Below are 19,792 nucleotides of genomic sequence, written 5' to 3'. Positions count from 1 at the left end.
TGGGCCACACTTTGGGAGGCCTTGAAATACCTGTAAAGCTTTGGGGTTTTGGAGGGGGGAAAAAGGCAGTTCTTAAAAAGAAACAAACTAAAAGAGAGCATTAGCCAAAGCATGTTTATAAGGAAAAGCCTTTTCCTTGCAGTGGCGAGGGGTGGGGGGTGGGGGGAACGTGCTCCCAATTCCCCAGCCAGCCTGGCGGAGGGGTTTCCATCTGTCCCCCCCGCAGAGCTGAACAGGCAGCAGGGAGAGTGGCGAGAGGGTGGAGAGCAGCTGCGCAGGGTGACAGGCAATGCTGTGGGCTCTCCTACTACCCATGGGCACCCTGGAAAGCCTCTGTCCACTTGGAGGTGTCCAGGAAGATGGAGGAGGAGCTGTGGAAGAGCCAGAGGCAGGGCAGGGAGCCCTCCCGCGTCCAGAGGTCCTTGGCGCAGTCATACACCTCCATCTCTACCCGGTAGTCCCCGTCCATGCCCTTCCAGTGGCCACCGGTGACAAAGAGCTGGTCGCCCAGCGGTACCATCCCGCCGTTCTCATGAAGTGTGTGCAGGAGCTGCACCTGTGTGAGGAGTAGGGTTGAGATGTGCGGGGACCCCCCCGGGGACCTCCTGCTCCCACCACAGAGGACGTTGACCCACCGGGTGCATCCCCCTGCCCTTCCTCTCTGCAAGGTTTGGGGGCCCCTGGGGCCGCGTCTTGCTTTTAGCAGCATCCCCACGTTGTGCTTGTATGGGAGCAAGGTTGGGTATGCTGTGGGGAGCGGCAGGGTCTGGATGGTGGAGGGGACAGGCAGGATTTTGCTGGACTGCACGCAGGAGCCCGGCACACCGCTCCAGAGGGTGGTGCTGGAACAAGGCGGGGGTCCTGTGGGCTTCTGCAGCATGAACGCTGTAAGTTACCGTGGTGCAAAAGCTGTGTTCCTAGTGAGGGTGTGATGGGGAGCAGGGAAGGAAGGATTGGGGCAGCTTCAGCCCTGCAGGGGTTAATAGAGCCAAGGGATGAGTGGGTAGGAGGGAGAGGGGGTGCTGGCACCCAGGGGCAACAGGTGCAGGGGTATGGTTGTAGGCTGCTGATGGGGAGGGAACAGCTCCCCCAAGTCCCTGAGAGGGTTATTGTGCCCAGCCCCGCATCCCGCTACCTTCTGCCAGATGTTGGCCTCTGGGTTGTACACGTAGACCTTCTTGGTGTTGTCCCCAATGAGGTAGATGAGCCCGCGCAGGGTGGCACAGCGTGGGGCCGAGAGGTACTTGGGGATGAAGGGGGAAGTGATCACACTCCACAAATCTGCAAGGAGCAGCCGTCAGCAGCACGTCCCAACCTCGGCTCTTGATGCAGCTGCCAGCGACCGAAAAAAGCATTGCCGAGCTTGCAGCTATTTAAAGGCGGAGTTTAAAAGAGAGGGGACAGAGCGGCCGGGCAGGGTGGCACCCACAGGCCCCATCCCAGATGAGGCTCTTGCATAAAACAAAGCGGGGAAATTGTTTGTAGTGGTGGTGTGAGATGGGGAGACCACTGCGGACTGTGCAGAGGCTGTTCGAGAAGGCAGCACTGTCACAGGGGTTTAATTCCTCCTTAAGGCAGGCAGCCTCCCCCGCCCCTCTGCCCCGGGGATCCCACTCCACTGAAGCTCAGATGGAGGCTGTGGGACTCAAGTCCGTGCTGCTGGCAGCCATGATACTGGCTGGCCCCTGGCCCCATGCCACAGCCATCGCCAGACCCCGTTAGCACCTGGTGGCATCCCACAGGACCATGCCTGGCGGCACAGGATTGTCGCCTGCTTGGGGGTCCCACTCAGTCCTGCTCCCTGGGAAGTGGGGGGGTGCAGCGGTGGGTCCAGCTCTCACCTTGGACAGGGTTGTAGCACTGCAGGGTGAGCGCGTTGTACTTGACAGCGCAGGAACCCACCAGGTAGAGCTTGCCCAAGCAGCTGGCGGCCGCAAAATTGCTCACATACTTGAGCGCTGGGCTGATGGCACACCAGCTCTTGTTGTAGGGGTCATAGCGTTCCACCTCCACTGCATCTACCGTCGTCCCTGCAGGGCAGTAGGATGCTGCAGCCACCCAACTGCTCCGGGGCACCCACGGACCCCCGGCCCAACAGCACCCTTGGGGTCTTCATGGCCTTACCCCCAATGACGTAGATCTCACCGTTGAGGATGGCACTGGTGTGGTTTGTCCGGGCTTTCAGCATGGAAGCGATGCGCTTCCAGGCACCATCCCTTGGGCAGAAGCACCAGGCCTGGGTCGTTGACCACGTGTCATTCTGGGACCCCCGGGAGCCACCTGGGGAGGGATGGATCAGGCGGGCCAATCCCTCTGAGCACAGCCATCCCTGGGCATCCCTTGCCAGAGGCCGGATCCACCCAAGAGGGGAGCAAGGAGAGGGCTTTTCTTGGGGAGGAGGGTAGCCCCTGGCCCCACGCCAGCACCCCATGCCCACATCTTTGTCCCCCATCCTCCATCCCCGCTCCTTGGGGACCCCCAACCTGCACAGGTAGCCCCGACACCTACCTGTGACGTACACATCGTTGTTCAGAGCCACCAGGGAAAAGCCCCATTTGTTGTAATCAGGGAAGTCGGGCAGAGCCATCCATTTCCCTGAAACCCAGCAGAGCCAAGTGATGACCCCCCCCAGACAGTGATGATGCTTTTAAGCCAGCCCTGTTTCACGCTTCCCTCCCCTGTCCTCCCCCCAGTGCCCCTCCTGACACCAGATCGTTTGGCAAGAGGTGGCTTTGGGGTAGATGGAGGGTTAATTAACATGCGGGGGGGGGGGGGGTGTATGTGCTTGCCCCATCCCTGCCGTGGGCACTTACTGCTTTTGGGGTTGTAGAAGGCAAAGTTCCTGGGGGTGGATGACATCTCCAGCCCCCTGTCCCGATCCTCGCCCTCCTCCAGCACATGGCCACCAACCACCACCAGCACCTCCTCCAGCTTCTGCGGTGGCATCAGGGGGTTCTTCTGGGCACTGGCATCGCTCTGCCCCTGACAGAGGCCGGGGCAGGACCATCAGGCTCTGTGCTGAGCCTCCCCCCCTGGCTCAGGGCATGGGATTTGGGGCAGGGGGTACACACCATGGCACGGGATCGGGCAACTAGGGCCTTGCTGGCATCTGAGTCACGGACGAGGGGCTCGGTGGCAAGCAGGTTCTGCAGGTACTGGTCGGGCAGCGAGACGAGGTGGGCCAGCTCCAGCAGCTCGGGCAGGAACTGGGCTCGGGGCCCCGGGTCATGGCGTACCCAGCGCAGCACAGCCTCGGCCAGGCTCTGCTCCTCTTGCACCTGTAGCTGGTCGTTGGAGAGGTAGGTGGCCAACCTCTCCTTGGAGAGTTGGAGGAACTCCTCCTGCAGAGAGACGGCTTCAAAGTTCTCCTGCAAGAAAGACCAGGCCTTGGAGGAGACCTCGGGGCAGCCGTGGCTCTCACCGAACTCACAGATACCTAGGCAGTTGGTGGCATCCATCTGCTGCCGGAGGTAGCGGCTGCAGACCTTCTGGATAGTGGGGAAGTGGAGCTGGCTGGAGGTCCGCATCAGCCCCTCCACGTTGCCCTGGTTGATGGTGACCTTCCCGGTGTAGGCGAAGTCGAGCAGCATCTCCAGCGCGCCGGGGTCCACCTCCTTCAGCTCCACCCGTGCAGCGATGCTCTCGGCAAAGTCGCCGGAGAACATGGCGTGGAAGTAGTGGCTGCAGAGGGCCAGGACGCCGCGGTGGCAGGGGAACTCCCGCCCGCCCGCCACCAGCGTCACATCTGCCAGTTTGGGGTTGGTGCGCAGCCGCTGCAGGCCCTCCAGCACACCCTGGGCGTGCGAAGGCAGGCAGAAGTCAAAGTCATCCACGTTCCTCACCATGGTGCTGGGGGTGGCCGCGGGGCCTTGCCAGCAGACAGAGCCCGAGCGAGCGGTGTGCGGTAAGGGCGTCCCTGCCAGGAAAAGCCAATGATACCTTCTTCTCTCCCCCCTCCCCTGGCACAACCGCCCCTTCCCAGCGCCCGATTTACAGGCACCAGCAGGGGCAGGAGAAGCCCTCCCTGGAGCCCCCCCACTCCCACTTCCACGGGTGGCCATGATTTCTCCTCCCCACGCTCTGAGCTGCCCTGCCGGGTCTGCCACCGATTTTTCGGGGATGGGGGTGGTTTTGGGGCTGGGTTGAGCCCCGCTCCAGCTTGCTCCCTCCCGCTCTCACCTGGGCTTTGCAGACCTGTGGGCTGGCCCGCCGGGAGGGAAGTGGCCGCCGTCCCGGCACCGGGGAGGGACACTGCGGCGCGACACGGGATCCAGCCGAGACGGGGGAACACGCTATTTTTAGGCGGCATCGGGACGCCGCTCCCTGCTCTTAAAGGCACCGTACAGGCAGAGCTGCCCGCTGCTGCCCATCCCCGTCGCCCCGCGGCTTTACTGCTTTTTGGAAAGCATCCCTCCGCGGCCAGCCGGGCACCGCAAGCCTGGGGCGAAAAGGCTCCCCCCCACCATCCCGCCCCGCCCCGCCTCGCCTCCCCCAGCCCCATCGGTCGCCGGGGGTCCCCGCGACGTCCCTCCTCCCCCCGGCTGTGGCCGCCGAGGCCGGCTGTTAAATATAGGACGTTATCTCACTCCCCGGCGGCCGCAAATAAACGGCGGCAGCCGCCTTGCTGCGGGCGGCCGGGGGCCAAGACACCGATCCTTTGGGGGGGGGGGGGGGGGTCGGGGTGCCGGGACGGTCCCCCTCCGCCCAAAAGCTTTCTCCGTCGCCCCGGGAAGCGTCGCTCAGCTGAGACAGAACCGGAAAGGTGTTTATTGCAGCCCGCGGCTTCACGCAGCCCTCCGCCCCCCCGCCAGCGGGCATCACTCCTCCGAGCTGAAGATCTCGGCTTCCTTCTCCTTCCAGAAGGCGAAGCTGCGGTCGATGTAGCGGCAGATCTCGTCCCCCTCTCCTCCGGCCTCCCCCGGCCGCCGGGCTGAGCCGAAATACCTCGCCTTGATGTCGTCGAAGCCGTCCTGCCAGCCCCGCCGGCCGGCGGCGATCTCGTCGGTGACGGCGCGGTGGAAGGCGCGCACCGCCCGCCAGCCGTGCCGGCCCAGCTGCTCGAAGACCTCGAAGCAGAGGAGGTGGCGGCCGCGGCGCTCCTCGGGGGGCAGCTCCTGCTCCAGGATGCGGAAATAGCCCAGCATGAAGAGCTCCAGCGACAGGCTCTCGTAGTCGGCCGGCCCCCCCCCGGCCCTCTCCACGAACTGCTCCGGGGAGAGCAGGGCGCGGCCGGCGGCGGGGGGCGGCGGGGTCGGGGGGCGGCGGGAGGCGGCCTCCCGCCAGCCGCCCAGAAGCCGCTGGATGGCAGCCCTCTGCCGCGCCAGGCGGGCCGCCCCCCTCTCCCCGGTCCCCGCTGCCTCCTGGGGGTCCCCGGCAGCCGGCGGGGGGGGCCCGTAGGCGGACCGTCTCCAGTGGCTCAGGAAGAGCATCACGATCCGCTCCTTCCTCAGGCTGCCCCACTCCGGCCCCGGCCCCGGCCCCGGCCCCGGGGAGCCGCCGCCGTCGGAAAACGCCTCCTCGCAGCTGATGCCCGAGTCGCTGGCGGCCTCCGCACCGCTCCCCCCGGCCGCCTTCCCCTCCGCCGCCCCCCACGGGGGCTCGAAGGCGCCGCGGAGGCTGCGGACGCAGACTCCGCACTGCCGGATCTCCCGCTGCGCCAGGCTGCCCGCCGGCTCCCGCGGCTGCCCGCCGGCGGCGGCGGCGGGGGGAGCGGCGGCGGCGGGGGGAGCGGCGGCGGCGGCGGCGGCGGCGGGGGAGGCGATCCGCGCCCCCTCGGCGTGGGCCAGCAGCGCGGCCAGGCTGCTGACGGCGCCGGCCAGGCGGCCACACCAGAGGGGCAGGGGCTGCCCGGGGCCGGGCGGGGGGCTCCGGACGGTGATGCTGAACAGCGGGGCGGGCAGGAGGGCGCGCAGCTCCCGCGCCAGGCGCCGCAGCTCGCCCTGGTACGCCTCGCCCCGCCGCCGCAGCCGCAGGCTCTCCACCGCCCGCTCCAGCTGCTGCAGGTCTGCCTCGGTCAGCAGCTCCCCGAAGGGGCCCAGCACGGCCTGGCGGGAGGGCGAGAAGCGCCAGGAGCTCGCGTCCTGCGGAGAGGGGCCGTCAGCGTTCCCCCACCACGACCCCCGGGCCGGCAGCGTGCTCCGGCCCCGGCCCCGGGACGCCCCGTACGTACCTGGCCGCCCGCCGCCTCCTCGTCCGCCGGCCGGGCCCGCAGCCGCCGCACCATCACCTGCCGCTTCCACTCGGGGATGGGGCGGCCCCGCTCGTCGTGCGTGGGCACCAGGGATTCCGCGTCCGCCTCCGCGGGGTCCTGCCCGGGGGGGTCCGCCGGCTCGGCCGCCCCATCCTGCGCGGGCAGAGTCACGGCGGGGGGCTCGGGAAGGGGGGCGGCAGCCGAGGGGACGAGCCGGGGGCCGCGGGCCGAGCCAGCGACCTACCGGGTGGGTGAAGAAAGGCGCCGGGATCCTGGCCCGCTGCGAGGGCTTGCGGAGCTTCTGCTCCGCCGGCACCGACCTGCCGGGCTCCATCCCCCGCCGGGCCGGGCGGCTGCCGGGGGCAGAGGCGCAGGCCTCCTCCTGGAGGAGGGCAGGCAAGGGGAGATGGGCCCCCAACACTCCCAGGGTCCCCCACGCGTGACCGGGTGAGGATGCCCGGCACATCACCCCGGTCCTTGCGGGGAGCCCTCCCCGGGAGAGACCCACGGGCGAACGTTTCCTTCAGCAGACGGGACGGAGCTGCGGAGCCCCTGCTGACCCCTCGCCCCCGGAGGACACCGTGATGCCCCCGCTGCTGAGGACCAAGCCCGGGGCTGCCCGCATTGCCGCCAGCCCTTCTCCGGGCGACCCGTACCCCCGGCCCACCCGCCCCGCTCCCTGGGGGGGCGACGGCCTGGCTTTCCCCAGGGCACGGGCGTGCCCCCAGCCCCAGCGGGGCCTTACCTGCCGCAGGGGGGCTGAGCCGGCTGCCGGGGACAGGAGGCACCCGGGAGCCCCCCGCCGAGTGCAGGGGGTCAGGTCCCGCCCTGCCCGGGCGACACCCAAAGGTGGGTGCAGCTGCACCCTCAAAAGTCCCCACGCTGGGAGCAACAAGCGCTACGGGGCGGGAGGGGAGGCCGAAGGGGCTGGGCAGCCCTGGAGCGGGCAGGAGCCACGGCTGCAGCGCTGGGGCAGGGCAGAGAGTGCAGTGAACAGCTCATTAATATTTGACGGGGGCATCGAGTGGCAGCACCGGGGCTCAGTGGGTGGCACCGGCGCCGGTCCTGGAAATAGCGGCTCGGTGGCTTGGCTCCAAAGCCTTGTCCTGCTCCTCAGGCCAGCCGAGAATGGACAAAGCTGATCACGGCGCCTGCCCCTGCACACGGCCAAGCCAGATTTTGGGGACAGAGGAAGGGTTTTTCACTGGCTGGCACAGAGGGCAGGTACTGGCAGTGGGGGATCTTTGGCAGAGGGACCTGCTGCACCGCTGCCCGGACACTTGTTACCGATATTCAGCCACATTCGTGTTCCTTCACTCCACCGCCATCCATTATATATGGCCTGGATGGATTAGCGGGGCTCGGTTACACGTGAGAAATTCCAGCGAGGGGCTGGAATACAATCAAGAAGCAGCAGATCAAAGCCTTTAAACACCTGTTGCCTGGTGAGGATCCATTACAGATTCAGCCTCTTAATCCCTTCCCGGCCCCGGCACGGGCTGACGCCCGGCACAGAGTGGCTTTTGTGGGCTGACGAGCCGACGCTACCCTGCAATACAGCTGCAGCGCAGAGCAGGTTATGCTGTGCTGGCGGCAGCACAGCATCCTGCAATATTGATGGGGATGTAGTACGAAACACGGGAACATGGCCTGGTGCCGGCTGCGCCACGTGTCTCAGGTTAAGCAAACATGTTGGGAGCTGTGACACGAGCCACATGCGAGCCTGCTCCCATCTCGTTGCCAGCATGGCAGGCGAGGGCTGGAGCTCTGCCAGCTGCTGGGCCTAGGGGAGATTTTGCCGAAAGCCCTGCAAGGGCTGGATATTCCTCTAGGTACCAAAAAGCCACTTGCAAACATCCTGCCTCATGCTCTCCTGGAGTGCCGGGGAAGGACAGAAAAGGCCACCTGGATGCCCGGCATGGCCTGGGACCTCCAATGAGAGGATGATGCTCAGAAGGGAGCCTTTGGGAAGCACCAAAGAGCCACCTCCTGCTTGCCTGTTCTCCGATCTAAATCTCCATGAGATTTTCGTCTTTGCATCCATGTCTGGGGCAGAAGGCACTGAGAGCCCATGGTCACCCTGAGCAGCCTCACCTCATGCTTGGCTGCCCTTGCTGGGGCAGATGTGGCCGCCAAAACTCTCGACACCAACGTTTGGGTCCGCTCACTGGGAAGCAAGGTCTGCCAAGGCGGCAGGCCAGTGCGGGCAGCAGCTCAGCCCCAACGCCGGGAGCTCCCAGCCACCCGGTCTGCGGGAGGGGATGGAGCGGGGCGGCAGCGAGGGCCTGGCACCCTTTGGGGCATGCTCCCACTGCACAGCTCTTGGGGAGGCCCTGGAGTGGGGGGAGCTCTGGGTTTCCCTGGAGACCCCCGAAATACAAGGCACATCCCAGCTGGGGCCCGGCACTTGTCCCATGGGCAGTGCAGGCAGCTGCCCTTCAGCAGGCAGCTGTGCCAGGGCTGCCTCCCCCAGCCTGGACAGCCTCCCCACAGGATCGCAGCCCTCCGCAGCACGGGGGTGTGCGGGACCAAGAGAGGAGAGGAGGGTCTCCCCCAAACCTCCATCTCAGCCTCTTTGCTCGCCCTGGCCTTCAGGAGAGCAGGCACTGGCCCTTTTGGGGATCTGCTTAGAAGAGGCCCAGTGGACTCCCCCTTCCCCTTCCCTTTCTGGGGGTGCATCCCTCTCCCCCAGTTCCCAGGGCCATATCCCTCCCACTCCCCCAGTTCTGCAGCAATGAGCAAAGCAGCACGGAAGAAACCAGGCATGGCTTCTCTCAGCATCCCCGGTGTTTTTATTTCAGAGGGACCCCGGTGGCCCCAGCCACCCTGCTCAGAAGTGGACCCAGGGGAGGCAGCGTGTGTGGTCCCCTGAGCCCGGCTCTTCCTCCCGGACCCTCTGCAGCCATGACAGGTCTTGGATGTTCTCTGGAGGGTAGCGGGGCCGGCTGTGCCTGGCACTGTCCTACTGCCCAGACAGGCTCCAGAGATGCTGGTGGGGCATGGGGGGGCTGCGTTCCCCGTGCTCTGCAGAGAGTCTCTGGCATCAGGGACCTCCAGGGCCCCACTGCTGCAGCTGCCACCGCCCCTGCCGGCCCTGCCACAGCCCCACGTAGGGATGGAATTGGCCATGGGGACGGAGGCCAACCCACCATGGCCATCCTCCACCAGCAGGTGGTGGATGGCCATGATGGGCTGCCAGCAGAGCGGGCAGGTGGCAGTGATGGTGGTGGCAGCCCAGCGCTGAATGCACACGTGACAAAATTCATGCCAGCATGGGTCCACGGCAGCGGGGTCTTCGAGGGGACCCAGGCAGATGGGGCAGATGTCCCCCTGCCAGGACCTCATGGTGGGTCCCGGCACCACCAGCTCATGCCTGGGCCCTCCAGTGCTGCTGCTGCCGGGACTTGATGGGTGCCGCTGGTGGGACTCGGCTGCTGGCAGGTCACGTCTGGTGTGCTGTTGGTAGGACTTTGATGGCTCAGGTGCTGCCCCCAGGATTCGACCTCTCGTGTATCGCTGTCAGTACACGGGTGGCTCAGGTGCTGCCCATGGGACTCAACCTCTCATGTGCCACTAGCAGTATGTGCCACTGGCATGTATCATTGCCCACTGCAAGTGATGTCATGGAGTGACTGACTCTCTGGTGACATCACAAGGCTCTCAAGGGTGCACCCAGGAGCTCCCCCAGCCTCAGAGACACACCCTGCGATGCAAAACCCATCTGGCAGCGTGCTTCACACCTCTCCGTTTGCTCAGGCCCCTTTCAGGCAGTCCCTGTTGTTGTTGGTTGTTGTGCCAGCATCACACAAAGAGCGGTTGCGGTTGTCAGGGGCCTCCAGAGCTCATCTGGTCCAAGCCCCTGCTGAGGGAGGGCCACCCTGAGCCAGATGGAGCCTGGGCACCACTGGAAAGAGGCAGGCCCCATCTTCTTTGCACTCTCTCTTCAGATATTGATATATATGGAGAAGATCCCCCCAGCCTTCTCTTCTCCAGGCTGGACAGTCCCATCTCTCTCAGCCCCTCCTCATTGGAGAGATGCTGCAGTCCCTTCCCCATGTTGGTGGCCCTTCACTGGACTCTCTCCAGTCTGTCCCTGTCTCTCTTGTGCTGGGGAGCCCAGCGCTGGACACAGCACTCCAGGGGTGGCCTCACCAGTGCCGATTCCCTCCCTCGACCTGCTGGCAATGCTCCTCCTCGTGCAGCCCAGGACACTGCTGGCCTCCTTTGCTGGCTCAACTTCAATGTGGTGTCCACCAGGACCTTCTCTGCAGAGCTGCTTTCCAGCAAGGCACATCTAGCGTGTCCTGGTGCCTGGCGCTGTTCCTCCCCAGGGGCAGGATTTTGCGTGTCCCTTGGTTGAACTTCAGGAGGTTCCCATCAGCCCGTTTCTCCAGCCTATCGAGGTCCCTCTGGGTGGCAGCATGATCTCCTGGTGGCTCAGCCACTCCTTCCACTTCTGTATAGAACCGTGACTGATTTTGTTAGTTTGGTTTCTACATTTTGACTATCAAATAAAAGCAGAGGAAGGAAATCAAGGGAACGAGTGGTTGCATACCTCCCATTTCTTTACTTTGCAAAACTGACTTAGTATTTTACTTCCAGTTGATCCTGCAGAGCAGCCAGTAGGAGACTGCTGAAATGTGGGAGCATCCCCTGGGTGCAGAAGCACTGCTCCTGAAATCACAGAGCCTGCCTTAGTTGAGAGAAGAAAATAAGAGGGACTGGGAAGAGATTTCTATTTTCTTTCTGTAAGCTGCAGCCCCATGTAATTAGCACTGGAGACTGCTGAGGCCATGAACACTCAAAAAAACCCCACCACTACACACTCTACGCTTGCCTTAAAGCTGGACAAGAATGAATTAATTTGCAGCTTTTCTGTTTCCCCAGCATTAGTAGTATCTTCAAAGTCCATTTTCTTACTGCAGCAACACAGCCCAGGGATCTGGCAGACTCTGCAGGAAGAGGAGGAGAAGCTGCTGCTTGAACTAGCATTCTACTGGGCTTCAAGTTCCTCTTGCTCACAAAAACCTTATCACTAGAACATCAGGCAAGTGTCTAATACCCATGTCAGACCACTGTCTCAGCAAGGGACCGCTCTTCTCTGGTCCTTACTTCCACCTTGAAAGCCAATAAAGGAGAGAAAGGAGCAGACAGAGAAGCTCACCCTCTCCTTGGCTTCTCTTATACTAGGAAGAAGTTAAGGGAATGGAGCAATCTCGTAAGCTCTTCCTTCTGCAAGGAGAGTAAGTACAGCGGAACAGCCCACGTAGCTTTTTCTGCAGTATTTGAGAGATTTATTAACTCTGCCCACAGCAGGGTGACAGTCCTCCTAGGTCTTAAATGTTATGCTTGCTAGAAGATAACATTAAACTGTTGTCTAGTTCACTACTTGTAGGACAAAACTAACTGTAGTCCAGGCAACAGACAGCTACAATTGGTAACCTAATGAAATAAAGCTCATAGCTAAGAGCCATTGATAACAGAAATTGTACTGTGAGGGTCTCCTGCATCATGATCCCTGTTGTTCCAGGCAGAAGGGACTTGGGAGAGAGGGAGGGATATGGCCCAAGGCTCTGGGGAGAGGGAGAGGCTATGGCTGCAGGAAGTAAAGGGAGAGAGATGAACATTGCACATGGAAATTCAGAATTGCTTGATTTTATGGATTATCCAAATCTATTTTCACTTCATGGCCAGTGTCAAAATGATGGCTTTACTTCATAGAGATGGCTGCCTCTCAACAGGCTCCCACAGAGGCTGCAGCCACTTGACTAAGTGGTAACGTAAGGCCAGATGCCATAGAAGGCATTAATGTTGCAGAGGAAAGCACTGGGGAAGGGGATGGCAAAGAGCAGGGCTGCTTGCGCAAGCTTAGCTTGTCTCCCACATGGAAGCACAACTGCAGTCTGAAACCCAGCCTGCACTGTAAGAACTGGCACGTACAGTGGAAGCGTTCTTCCCAGTGAACTTGGCAAGCTCTTGTGCCTGCCATCAAATGTATGGTTTAGCTCAAAGTTACAAGGAGATTTGCTTCTATCCAGTTACCGACTGATGGGTCTGTTAAAAGCCTTGCTGTCGGGATTGAACACCACGGCAAGTCTCAGCTGGGGGTGGTGAGACTGTCACAGCTAAAGGGATGAGGAGGTGTCTGTCACCCTGGTGCCCACCCACGCTGCCAGCTGGAAGGAGCCAGCCCTTCGCTCCGTGTGCATGCACCAGGGAGAAAGGCTGGAGAGCAGTGCTTGCGCTTCCTACCTGACACACTGGGTCAGCAAAGCCTGCCTCAGCTCTAACCTCAGGCTCGGTATTCCCCCCCCCACAGGCAAGGATTTCACAGTTTGGTTTCTCTACACACCTTGAGATACACAAGCACAGCTGTTCAAATGTCTGCACGAGCAGAGTATCCCGCAGCACTTAGAGGGCAAAACTCCGTGCTCTGCACAGGAAGACAATCTGAGCCTTTACACAGATGAACACAAGCCACTTGGCTAATGAGCAACTTACAAAGTTGGGGATTTCAAAGCTTCTGACACCAACAGCTCAGTGTTCAGGCCCCAGAAAGGAACCCCTGTGCTGAGCGAGTGTTTGATCTGAGCAGGCAAGTGTGCACCCTGAGAGGATGTTGTCACAGGTAGAAGGCTTGAAATGCAGTGACTGTGTTAACACACAGGTGGTTTGCAAACTCTTTTGGGCAAGGATTTAATTTGCTTGTGTAATGCCTCACACAACTGTGGCCTTGGCACTAATAGCAAAATAAATACCTGATACTTTCCATACAGTCAGTGTCATTACGTATGCATTCTGAAACCATGCAAGAGCTAACAAGCAATTGAAGTGTGGCAGGATATTCTCATTCACTAGGTCTTTAAGTCTAAAAAGAAATTTGTAGTTCAGATGCCATCACAAACATTTTGTTTTTACGAAGGATTCTAGTAAGTTAAGTGTTCCTGCCTATCTCTAGTAGTGCAGAGACCTCTGGTCCTTCTTTAGACTGATGATTATTTATGATCTGGGTTTTGGGCCAGCTTTGAAAATTGTTCAAAAGGTGCCTTGTAGGTTGGGTAAAATAGGTAGTTGCTGCCGTAAATCTCTAGCCTGGAAAAAAGAGCTGTGGAAGCGAGGAGGGTTTCTTTTTTCTTCTGCTGTTGTTACTGGGAGGAAAAGCAATAATTAACTCTCTCTATGTGATGCCCCCAAACACCAAATGTGTAGTGCACTTGAGATGGATTGCTCCTGTACTGCCAAGACTGAGCCAAGGTTCCTCAGTGCTTTGCATGCTGGTGTGAGCAGTGGACGTCTTTGTGCAGCTGTGGGTACTGGCTTTCTGTGCTGCAGAATGGAAAACAAGAAACACGAGGTAAGTGAAAGAAATTATTTTGTGCCAAAGGGAGAACGTCTGGTAGTCTTCAAAGTTGGAATCTCTCTGCTTGGAATTTAAAAACTGTGTTTACTATGCTGTTATGTTTAAATGAGGGGGAGGGTGTATTGTAGTCACAGATGCTCAGTTCCGTTAAGAAGGGTCTTTGCCTTCTGAGTTGAGCTTTCTTGGTTTTACATGAAAAATGCCTCAAGCAGTAAGAATTCAGATGGTAGTGAAGAAATAAAATCTACATGTGGGTTTAGAGGCAAATCAAAAAGGATATCGCATGACTGTTTTAGTATATGAACTTTTAAAATCAGGATTTTCTTTTGGTTTTGAGCAAAAGGCCCACTTCCCATGCGCCTACAAAAAGCCCACTTTCTCCGATAGAAGCGTGCACTATGGCTTACGATGTAATATTTACTTTATGTATAAGCTGTACTATGCTGTGCTCTTTTAGGCTTGTAGTATTCTTTTGAAACCCAGCTCTCCACATCGAAGATGCAAGCTGTTTAATCTGCTTTCCCTCAAAATGCAGAGCAAAAGAACTGTCATAAATACAGTCTGAACAAAACTAGTGGAGGGATTTGTTGGCTGTTGTTAGAATCATGATGGGCCAGAAATTAGCCCCTACTTACTAATGAGTTGCTGTATTTTAATTGTCCTACACTATCTGGGAAGCAGGTAAGTGTCAGAGCACTTTCCCAGGGAATAAAACTGCCCCTCTCTGATTCTTTCCGAGGGTCCCCTCTGTAAAATGCTGCATCCTCCAGAATAATGCGGGTGCTCGGTATTTCCAAAGGGACCCAAACAGATGACGTTCAATCCTCCTGACCGCATGCCAGCAGGAGTTATGTCTCTAGCTGTGCTTCTGTGCACGGAGAAACGTCCTCAGTTTCTTTGCTTGGCAGACCTGGCGTGTCTTTCATTCTCCTCGGCTTCCTTTTGATTCAGTGTTTCAGTGGTGATTAGGTACAGAGCAAATCTTTCTCAGGCTTGTGTCTCCCCGAATGCAGTAGAGATCCTAAACCTCTTTAGGCTTGGGTACCTGAACAGCACTTGCGGCTTCCCATCCTCGGGCGCGTGGACAGAGGAGACAGAGGACGTTCACCGCTGCGTGCCTACGGGATGACCTACGGTTGGATTTCCATGCTTCTGCTTGAGAGCAGTTTGGTGCTCCAGGCCGTGTTTGGGAGGTTAACAGAACATGCCAGGAGGTGGCATGACAGGCTCAGTAAGAAAAGCTCAAGAACTAATCGCGGAACTGGGAAGCTGCTTTCCTCTTCAGTGGAGGTTTTTTAGTTCTGTTGCCTTACAGCAGCAGCCCGTGGCCTGCCTGGAGGTTCCTGCCCAGAAGAGTCGTCGTGCGGTCCCGGCTGCGTTTGCACTCCCTTTGCAGCAGGGGAGGGCAAGGGAGGGAGCCCAAGGGAGGAGGCGGCGTGCTGCGGGGGCCGGGCGGTGTCCCCCCCCCCCCCCTCCCCCGGTTCCTGCTGGGCTCCAGCTGCGGGCCGGAGCTGGAAGAGCGCCAGGGGCGGGCAGTGAGGCAGATGGGGACGGCACCCCCGCCCCCGTCAAGGGGGGGCTGCCGGTGGAGGAGCTGGTGCTGCCTCGCCGCGGGTGGCCGAGGCGGGGCCGGTGGCAGCCAAGGCAGCAGCGGAGCGGTAGGCCGGGCTGCGGCGGTCCCGAGGGAGAAGGTGACCGGGGGCCGAGCAATGGACCGGCGGGTCCCGGAGAAAGCCCCGAGGAGGGCGGTAGTGCCTGGGAGGGGGCCGGCAGGCTCTGCGTCGGAGGCACGGGGCGGCGGCGTGGGGGGGCCGCGCCGTGTCGGAACCGGCGGCGGGGGCTGCCTGGGGCCGGAGCAGCCGGGCGGTGGGAGCGCGGGGCAGCTGCCAGCTCTAAGGGGAAGGAGCTGCCTCGGAGTTGCTGCTTGCCGTGCTGCCGTCTCCCCCGTCCCTCCTCCCTGCTTTCAGCCGGGCAGAAAGCTGGAGATGGCAGAGATCCGTTTTCTCCTCCGTTTGGGGGCGGAACGCGATTCGCCTCCCGGTATCCCCATCTCCTGGTTTCAGCGCAGCCGGCAAGAAAGGACCAGGCGGCCGCTCGCTTCGCCCCCACCGGGTGGGGTGGGGAGGAGAAACGAGAAGAAAAAGCTCGTGGGTCGAGAAGAGGACGGGGGGGGTCGCTCACCAGTTATGGTGGCAGGCAAAAACGAGACTGAACGTGGGCACCCACCCCCCCCCCCCCCCCAAGTCGATTTAATTTGTTACCAATCGAATCCAAACAGGATAATGAGGAGTAAACCCAAACCTCAAACCCCCGTCCCCCACCCCTTCCTCCCTCCTTCCCGGGCTGAACTCCACGCCCGGTTTTGTCCACCCCTCCCCCAACCCCAGTGGCGCCGGGGGACGGGGAATGGGGGTTGGGGTCCGCTCATGCCACCCTGGCTCTGCCGCTCCTTCCTCCTCGGGGGGAGGACTCCTCGCTCTTCCCCTGCTCCGGCGGGGGCTCCTGCCCGGGCTGCAGGTGGTATCCGCTCCCCCGCTCCCCTCCCTGGGCTGGGGGGCACAGCCTGCCGTCTCACCGGGGCTGCAGGGCATCCCCTCCTCCGCCTCCTTCGCCAGCCTTGCTGCCTGCACAGGGCTTTCTCTCCCACCCCCCTTGGCAGACTCTGCCGCAGGCTTCCCCAGGGCGAGTCTGGTTTTTTGCCCGTGACCGTAACTGGTGAGTGAGCCCTCCCTGTCCTTGTGTCGACCCAGGAGCTTTTCCTTCTCTTTTCCGCTCCCCACCCCAGCGGGGGGAGGAGGGCGCGAGGGGCCTCCTGGTGCTTTGTACCAGGACCCAGCCAAAAGCAGCGCAGAAGTCGGTCCGGACTGGCGCAGAAGGGGAAAGGCTGGAACAGGGAGTATGTATCTTGGAAGCAGCCCGTGGGTGCAGTGACCTGCTGATGTGTTTCAGCAGGGGATTCTTTATTTTCCTGTTTTACAGGGTGTGTATAAAGCCGAACTGGTAGTTCCGATTCACCTTTTCCAAGAGGAAATGGCAGTTGGTGGAGTGGTATGAACCAGCCTTGAGTAAATGACCAGATTCTGTGGTAGTCTGGCTAATTTGGGGGCTTTTGCAGATGCTCTTCATTTGCCGGTTTGTGGGGGGTTTTTTGAGCCCTGTCTTTTGGGAGTGTGTTGGGGCCTTTGGCCCAGTTCTGGGGCACGTACCCTGCAGTCTGAACGGCTTGAAATAATGTTACGCAGGTTAAAATGTTGGGAATAGCATAGTGAGTGAACGCAAAGCACTGCCTCAGCCGGTGGATGCCAGTGCTCAGGGGCAGGCAGCAGCAGTTGCTCAGGGAAAGACTGAGAAACAAAGCGTGTTTGGGGTGAGCAGCCTTCTGGTTTGGGACTTCATGTGTCTAGGAGTCATTGCTGCAGAATGCTTGAAGCAACTGTTCTTGTTCTAAAAGTAGAGTAAATTGATAAATACAAATGAATGGTGTTGTAGATGTTTCTTGTTAGTAAGAGTTGTCTCTGTACTAACTTTTTCGTTAAAAGGTAGTAGGATATTAGCTAAAGAAGACATTTTCTGTAGGGGGGGTGTGTGTGTGTGTATACACGTATCCCTCCAGGCATTTTTTCCTTTAATATCCTACTCTGTATGTGTATACGCACACCTACAGCTTTTATTCTTTAACTAGTATCATATTACCTACTCTGCGTTTGTGTATATGTACATATGTGTTTATATACATGTGTGCATATATCCATACATATGTGCATTTGAAGTGATTTTAGGAAAAATTCTTTGTAATTTCTTTCTAGCTCCCTTTCCAGTCATCAGAGCAGCCTCTCCCCTTCCTCAGGGCTGTCTTCAAGCATATTGCATGCGGTAAGTCCTGTTTGCATTTGAACAGCTGTTTGTCACATAGTCAGTTTATCTGATGATTAAGACCCTCTCTTAATGTTCATTGTGTCTCAGTACAGGAGGAACCAAAAGGAGCCTTATCTCAGGGAAGAAGGACTGCCAGCCCTCTCTCTCCTGGTGGGGGGAAAAAAAAAGAAAAAAAAAAGTCTTTCCCACTTGTGATTTGTACTAGGTCAGGAATGGCTATTACAGAGACTGGCTAGTCGCACAACTGCAGAGGAAACTTTCATGCTGGAAGGGGGGATGAAATACAGAAAGAATTTCTTGTAACAAATGTATTTAAAAAAAAATAATCTTTGGAAGTGGCTCTCTGAGACTGCTCCAAAATGTGGACTGTTAGCAGTCTCCACTGGAGAGATTAGCTGGCAAAATGCAGGTGATGGAGTGATACATGTCATGACAAATGCCTCATGACAGATGGTTTTAGAGTTTGCCATGTGGCATTGTTGTCACCTGTGTATTTAGTGCATTTGAGAGAGCAAATGGTAAGTGCTGTGGATGAGGGTTGCACAAACAAATGTCAGAGGCGCTGCCTTGTTCTGTGCTGGGGTACTTCTGTACAATCCTGGTTGGGGTGTGGAGGTAGGTTACTGCTTTTCTTTATGCCAGTAGTTTGGTTTGTCATGCTCTATCCCTACTGAATATGCAACTTAAAAATTCACACTTGTCCAGCTGTCCTTCTTTTCTGTTGTCAGAGTTGTTTTGGCTTCTGTGTGTTGATGACACTGTTTTGCAGGTGTGATTGGCTTACAGCTAAGGCACTGTATGGTGCTGGATTCAAACCGGGAACTCCTTTATCCTCCTGTGTTCCTGTCCTACATCTGGTCTGTGTTTGAGTTTACCACATTGACTCTGTTGTGGGGCACTACAGTTTTAATCTTTTAAATTGCACAAGTGCATTGAGGAAATCACGATAGCAGTGTCCTGTCTTTTGAGAACAAATGCTGCCTTTCGGAAGGATGTAGGAGTTTATTTAACAGAACAAGTACTATCTTAAAGGAGTGTACAAGCAAAGGGCAAGAAATAATGCAATGGAGTGAGATTTGAGTTACTGTGGTATAATTTTGTGATGATATAGCGGTTTGAATTGAACTCGTAATTTTCTTTGAATACTTAAAAAATCACAAGCATGCAACTCTAGTTGCTTGCTTGGTATATAAATAATGCCTATCTTTTGCATGTGCTGCTGTTACTTAAAAGTTTATTGGTTAGGGGTTTTTGTTCGGTTGTTTTTTTTCTTTCCCCCACTGTGGTTTATTTGTTCTGTGATCCTCATTCTTTTTGTCACCAGCATTGAGAACACAGCTCTGCTCCAGCCCTCAAGAACCTTTTAAACTGCTTCAACCTCAGCCTCTAGCACCACCTCTTTGGTTGTCAGCATGGCAAGCAGTATGAACACTGCAAACAGCCTTGGCCTGAGTGTTACTCGTGTGTCTATAGCAGCTGCTACTGCATAGGCAGCTCCCTTGGTGTCTTCAGGTTTGCAATATTAACTGGCAGAGGAGGAGGTGGTTTTTTTTTGTTGGTTTTTTTTTTTTTTTTTTTTTCTAAAAATGGAGTAAATTGATAAGTAGAAATGAATGGTGGTGTAGATCTTTCTTGTTAGTAAGAGTTGTCTCTGTACTGCAGGTTTTTTTTCATTAAAAGATATTAGGGTATTAGTTAAAGAAAAAATAGTCTGTAGGGGTGTGTGTATATATCTGTACATGCCTATATATATATATTACAGGTGTCTTTATATACGCACACCCCTACAGGCGTTTTTCCCTTTAATATCCTACTCTGTGTGTATGCGTATACACACACCTACAATTTTTATTCTTCTATATCCTATGTACTCTGTGATTGTGTGTGTGTGGTATATATAATTTGTATATATACATACATAGATATGTTTAAAATAGTTGGGTTTGGTTTTTTTTTTTTTTTTTTTTTTTTAAAACCACTTGGAACTACCTTGGCTATTTAAACCCTTCTTGGTATCAGTACAGTGCTTCCCTTTGTTTTGTTTGTAGGGCCCTGGTCTAGACTTGGTTTTTCTAGTATCACACAGAGTATTACTGTCTTTGCAGTAGAGTACTACTGCAGGGTGTAGTATTCTCTGTGAGGAGGTGACAGACTGCAGGTGACAGAAGATCGTAGCAGTCTCGTATAAAAATCAAATACCTGAATTGTTAGGTCAGTAAGATTGGGTTTTTTGTTGCCCCCTCTCCCCCCCCCCCCCCCCCCCCCCCAAAGCCAAAAAACTAATCCTGGAATTTGATTTTGAATTAAATACAAATATTGATCCTTGCAAGTCTCCAGCCCAACTATCTTCATTAAAAAAAACATTG

At 57.6% G+C, this 19,792-nt stretch overlaps 2 protein-coding genes across 6 annotated transcripts; both read right to left on the bottom strand.

The window, feature by feature from the left end:
* Nucleotides 1-166: 166 nt before the first annotated feature.
* Nucleotides 167-4,444, bottom strand: KLHL30 (kelch like family member 30). Of its 5 annotated transcripts, XM_049803937.1 has the most exons (8): nucleotides 4,180-4,444; nucleotides 3,072-3,916; nucleotides 2,814-2,982; nucleotides 2,509-2,595; nucleotides 2,125-2,280; nucleotides 1,842-2,030; nucleotides 1,136-1,281; nucleotides 167-556 (listed from the first exon to the last, which is right to left on the bottom strand). In XM_049803937.1, exons 1-8 carry the CDS (start codon nucleotides 4,307-4,309, stop codon nucleotides 308-310), a joined length of 1,971 nt encoding a protein of 656 aa, XP_049659894.1. In that variant the 5' UTR covers nucleotides 4,310-4,444; the 3' UTR covers nucleotides 167-307. The 5 variants fall into 5 exon arrangements, with proteins under 5 accessions (XP_049659894.1, XP_049659893.1, XP_049659895.1 ...); XM_049803936.1 differs by having other exon boundaries at nucleotides 3,072-4,298; XM_049803938.1 differs by having other exon boundaries at nucleotides 427-556; nucleotides 1,136-1,332; nucleotides 1,952-2,030; nucleotides 3,072-4,298.
* A 77-nt stretch (nucleotides 4,445-4,521) lies between these two features.
* Nucleotides 4,522-6,769, bottom strand: ESPNL (espin like). The gene is made up of 4 exons (XM_049802459.1): nucleotides 6,435-6,769; nucleotides 6,170-6,343; nucleotides 5,751-6,080; nucleotides 4,522-5,705 (listed from the first exon to the last, which is right to left on the bottom strand). The coding sequence occupies exons 1-4, from the start codon at nucleotides 6,654-6,656 to the stop codon at nucleotides 4,818-4,820; spliced, it is 1,614 nt and encodes a 537-aa protein (XP_049658416.1). The 5' UTR covers nucleotides 6,657-6,769; the 3' UTR covers nucleotides 4,522-4,817.
* Nucleotides 6,770-19,792: the final 13,023 nt, after the last annotated feature.

Source organism: Accipiter gentilis, chromosome 6 (genome assembly GCF_929443795.1).
Source record: "Accipiter gentilis chromosome 6, bAccGen1.1, whole genome shotgun sequence".
Taxonomy (NCBI): domain Eukaryota; kingdom Metazoa; phylum Chordata; class Aves; order Accipitriformes; family Accipitridae; genus Astur; species Astur gentilis.
Note: the sequence above shows the minus strand (reverse complement) of the source record. Positions and strands in the feature narration are given on the sequence as shown.

Coding starts and splice junctions, on each gene's coding strand:
- ESPNL (XM_049802459.1), bottom strand. CDS start 6,656: ATGTGCCGGGCATCCTCACCCGGTCACGCGTGGGGGACCCTGGGAGTG. Junction 6,344..6,434: donor CGCCTTTCTTCACCCACCCG/GTAGGTCGCTGG, acceptor CTGCCCGCGCAG/GATGGGGCGGCCGAGCCGGC. Junction 6,081..6,169: donor AGGAGGCGGCGGGCGGCCAG/GTACGTACGGGG, acceptor CCCTCTCCGCAG/GACGCGAGCTCCTGGCGCTT.
- KLHL30 (XM_049803936.1), bottom strand. CDS start 4,061: ATGGCCACCCGTGGAAGTGGGAGTGGGGGGGCTCCAGGGAGGGCTTCT. Junction 2,031..2,124: donor TGAGATCTACGTCATTGGGG/GTAAGGCCATGA, acceptor ACTGCCCTGCAG/GGACGACGGTAGATGCAGTG. Junction 557..1,135: donor AGGCCAACATCTGGCAGAAG/GTAGCGGGATGC, acceptor CTCCTCACACAG/GTGCAGCTCCTGCACACACT.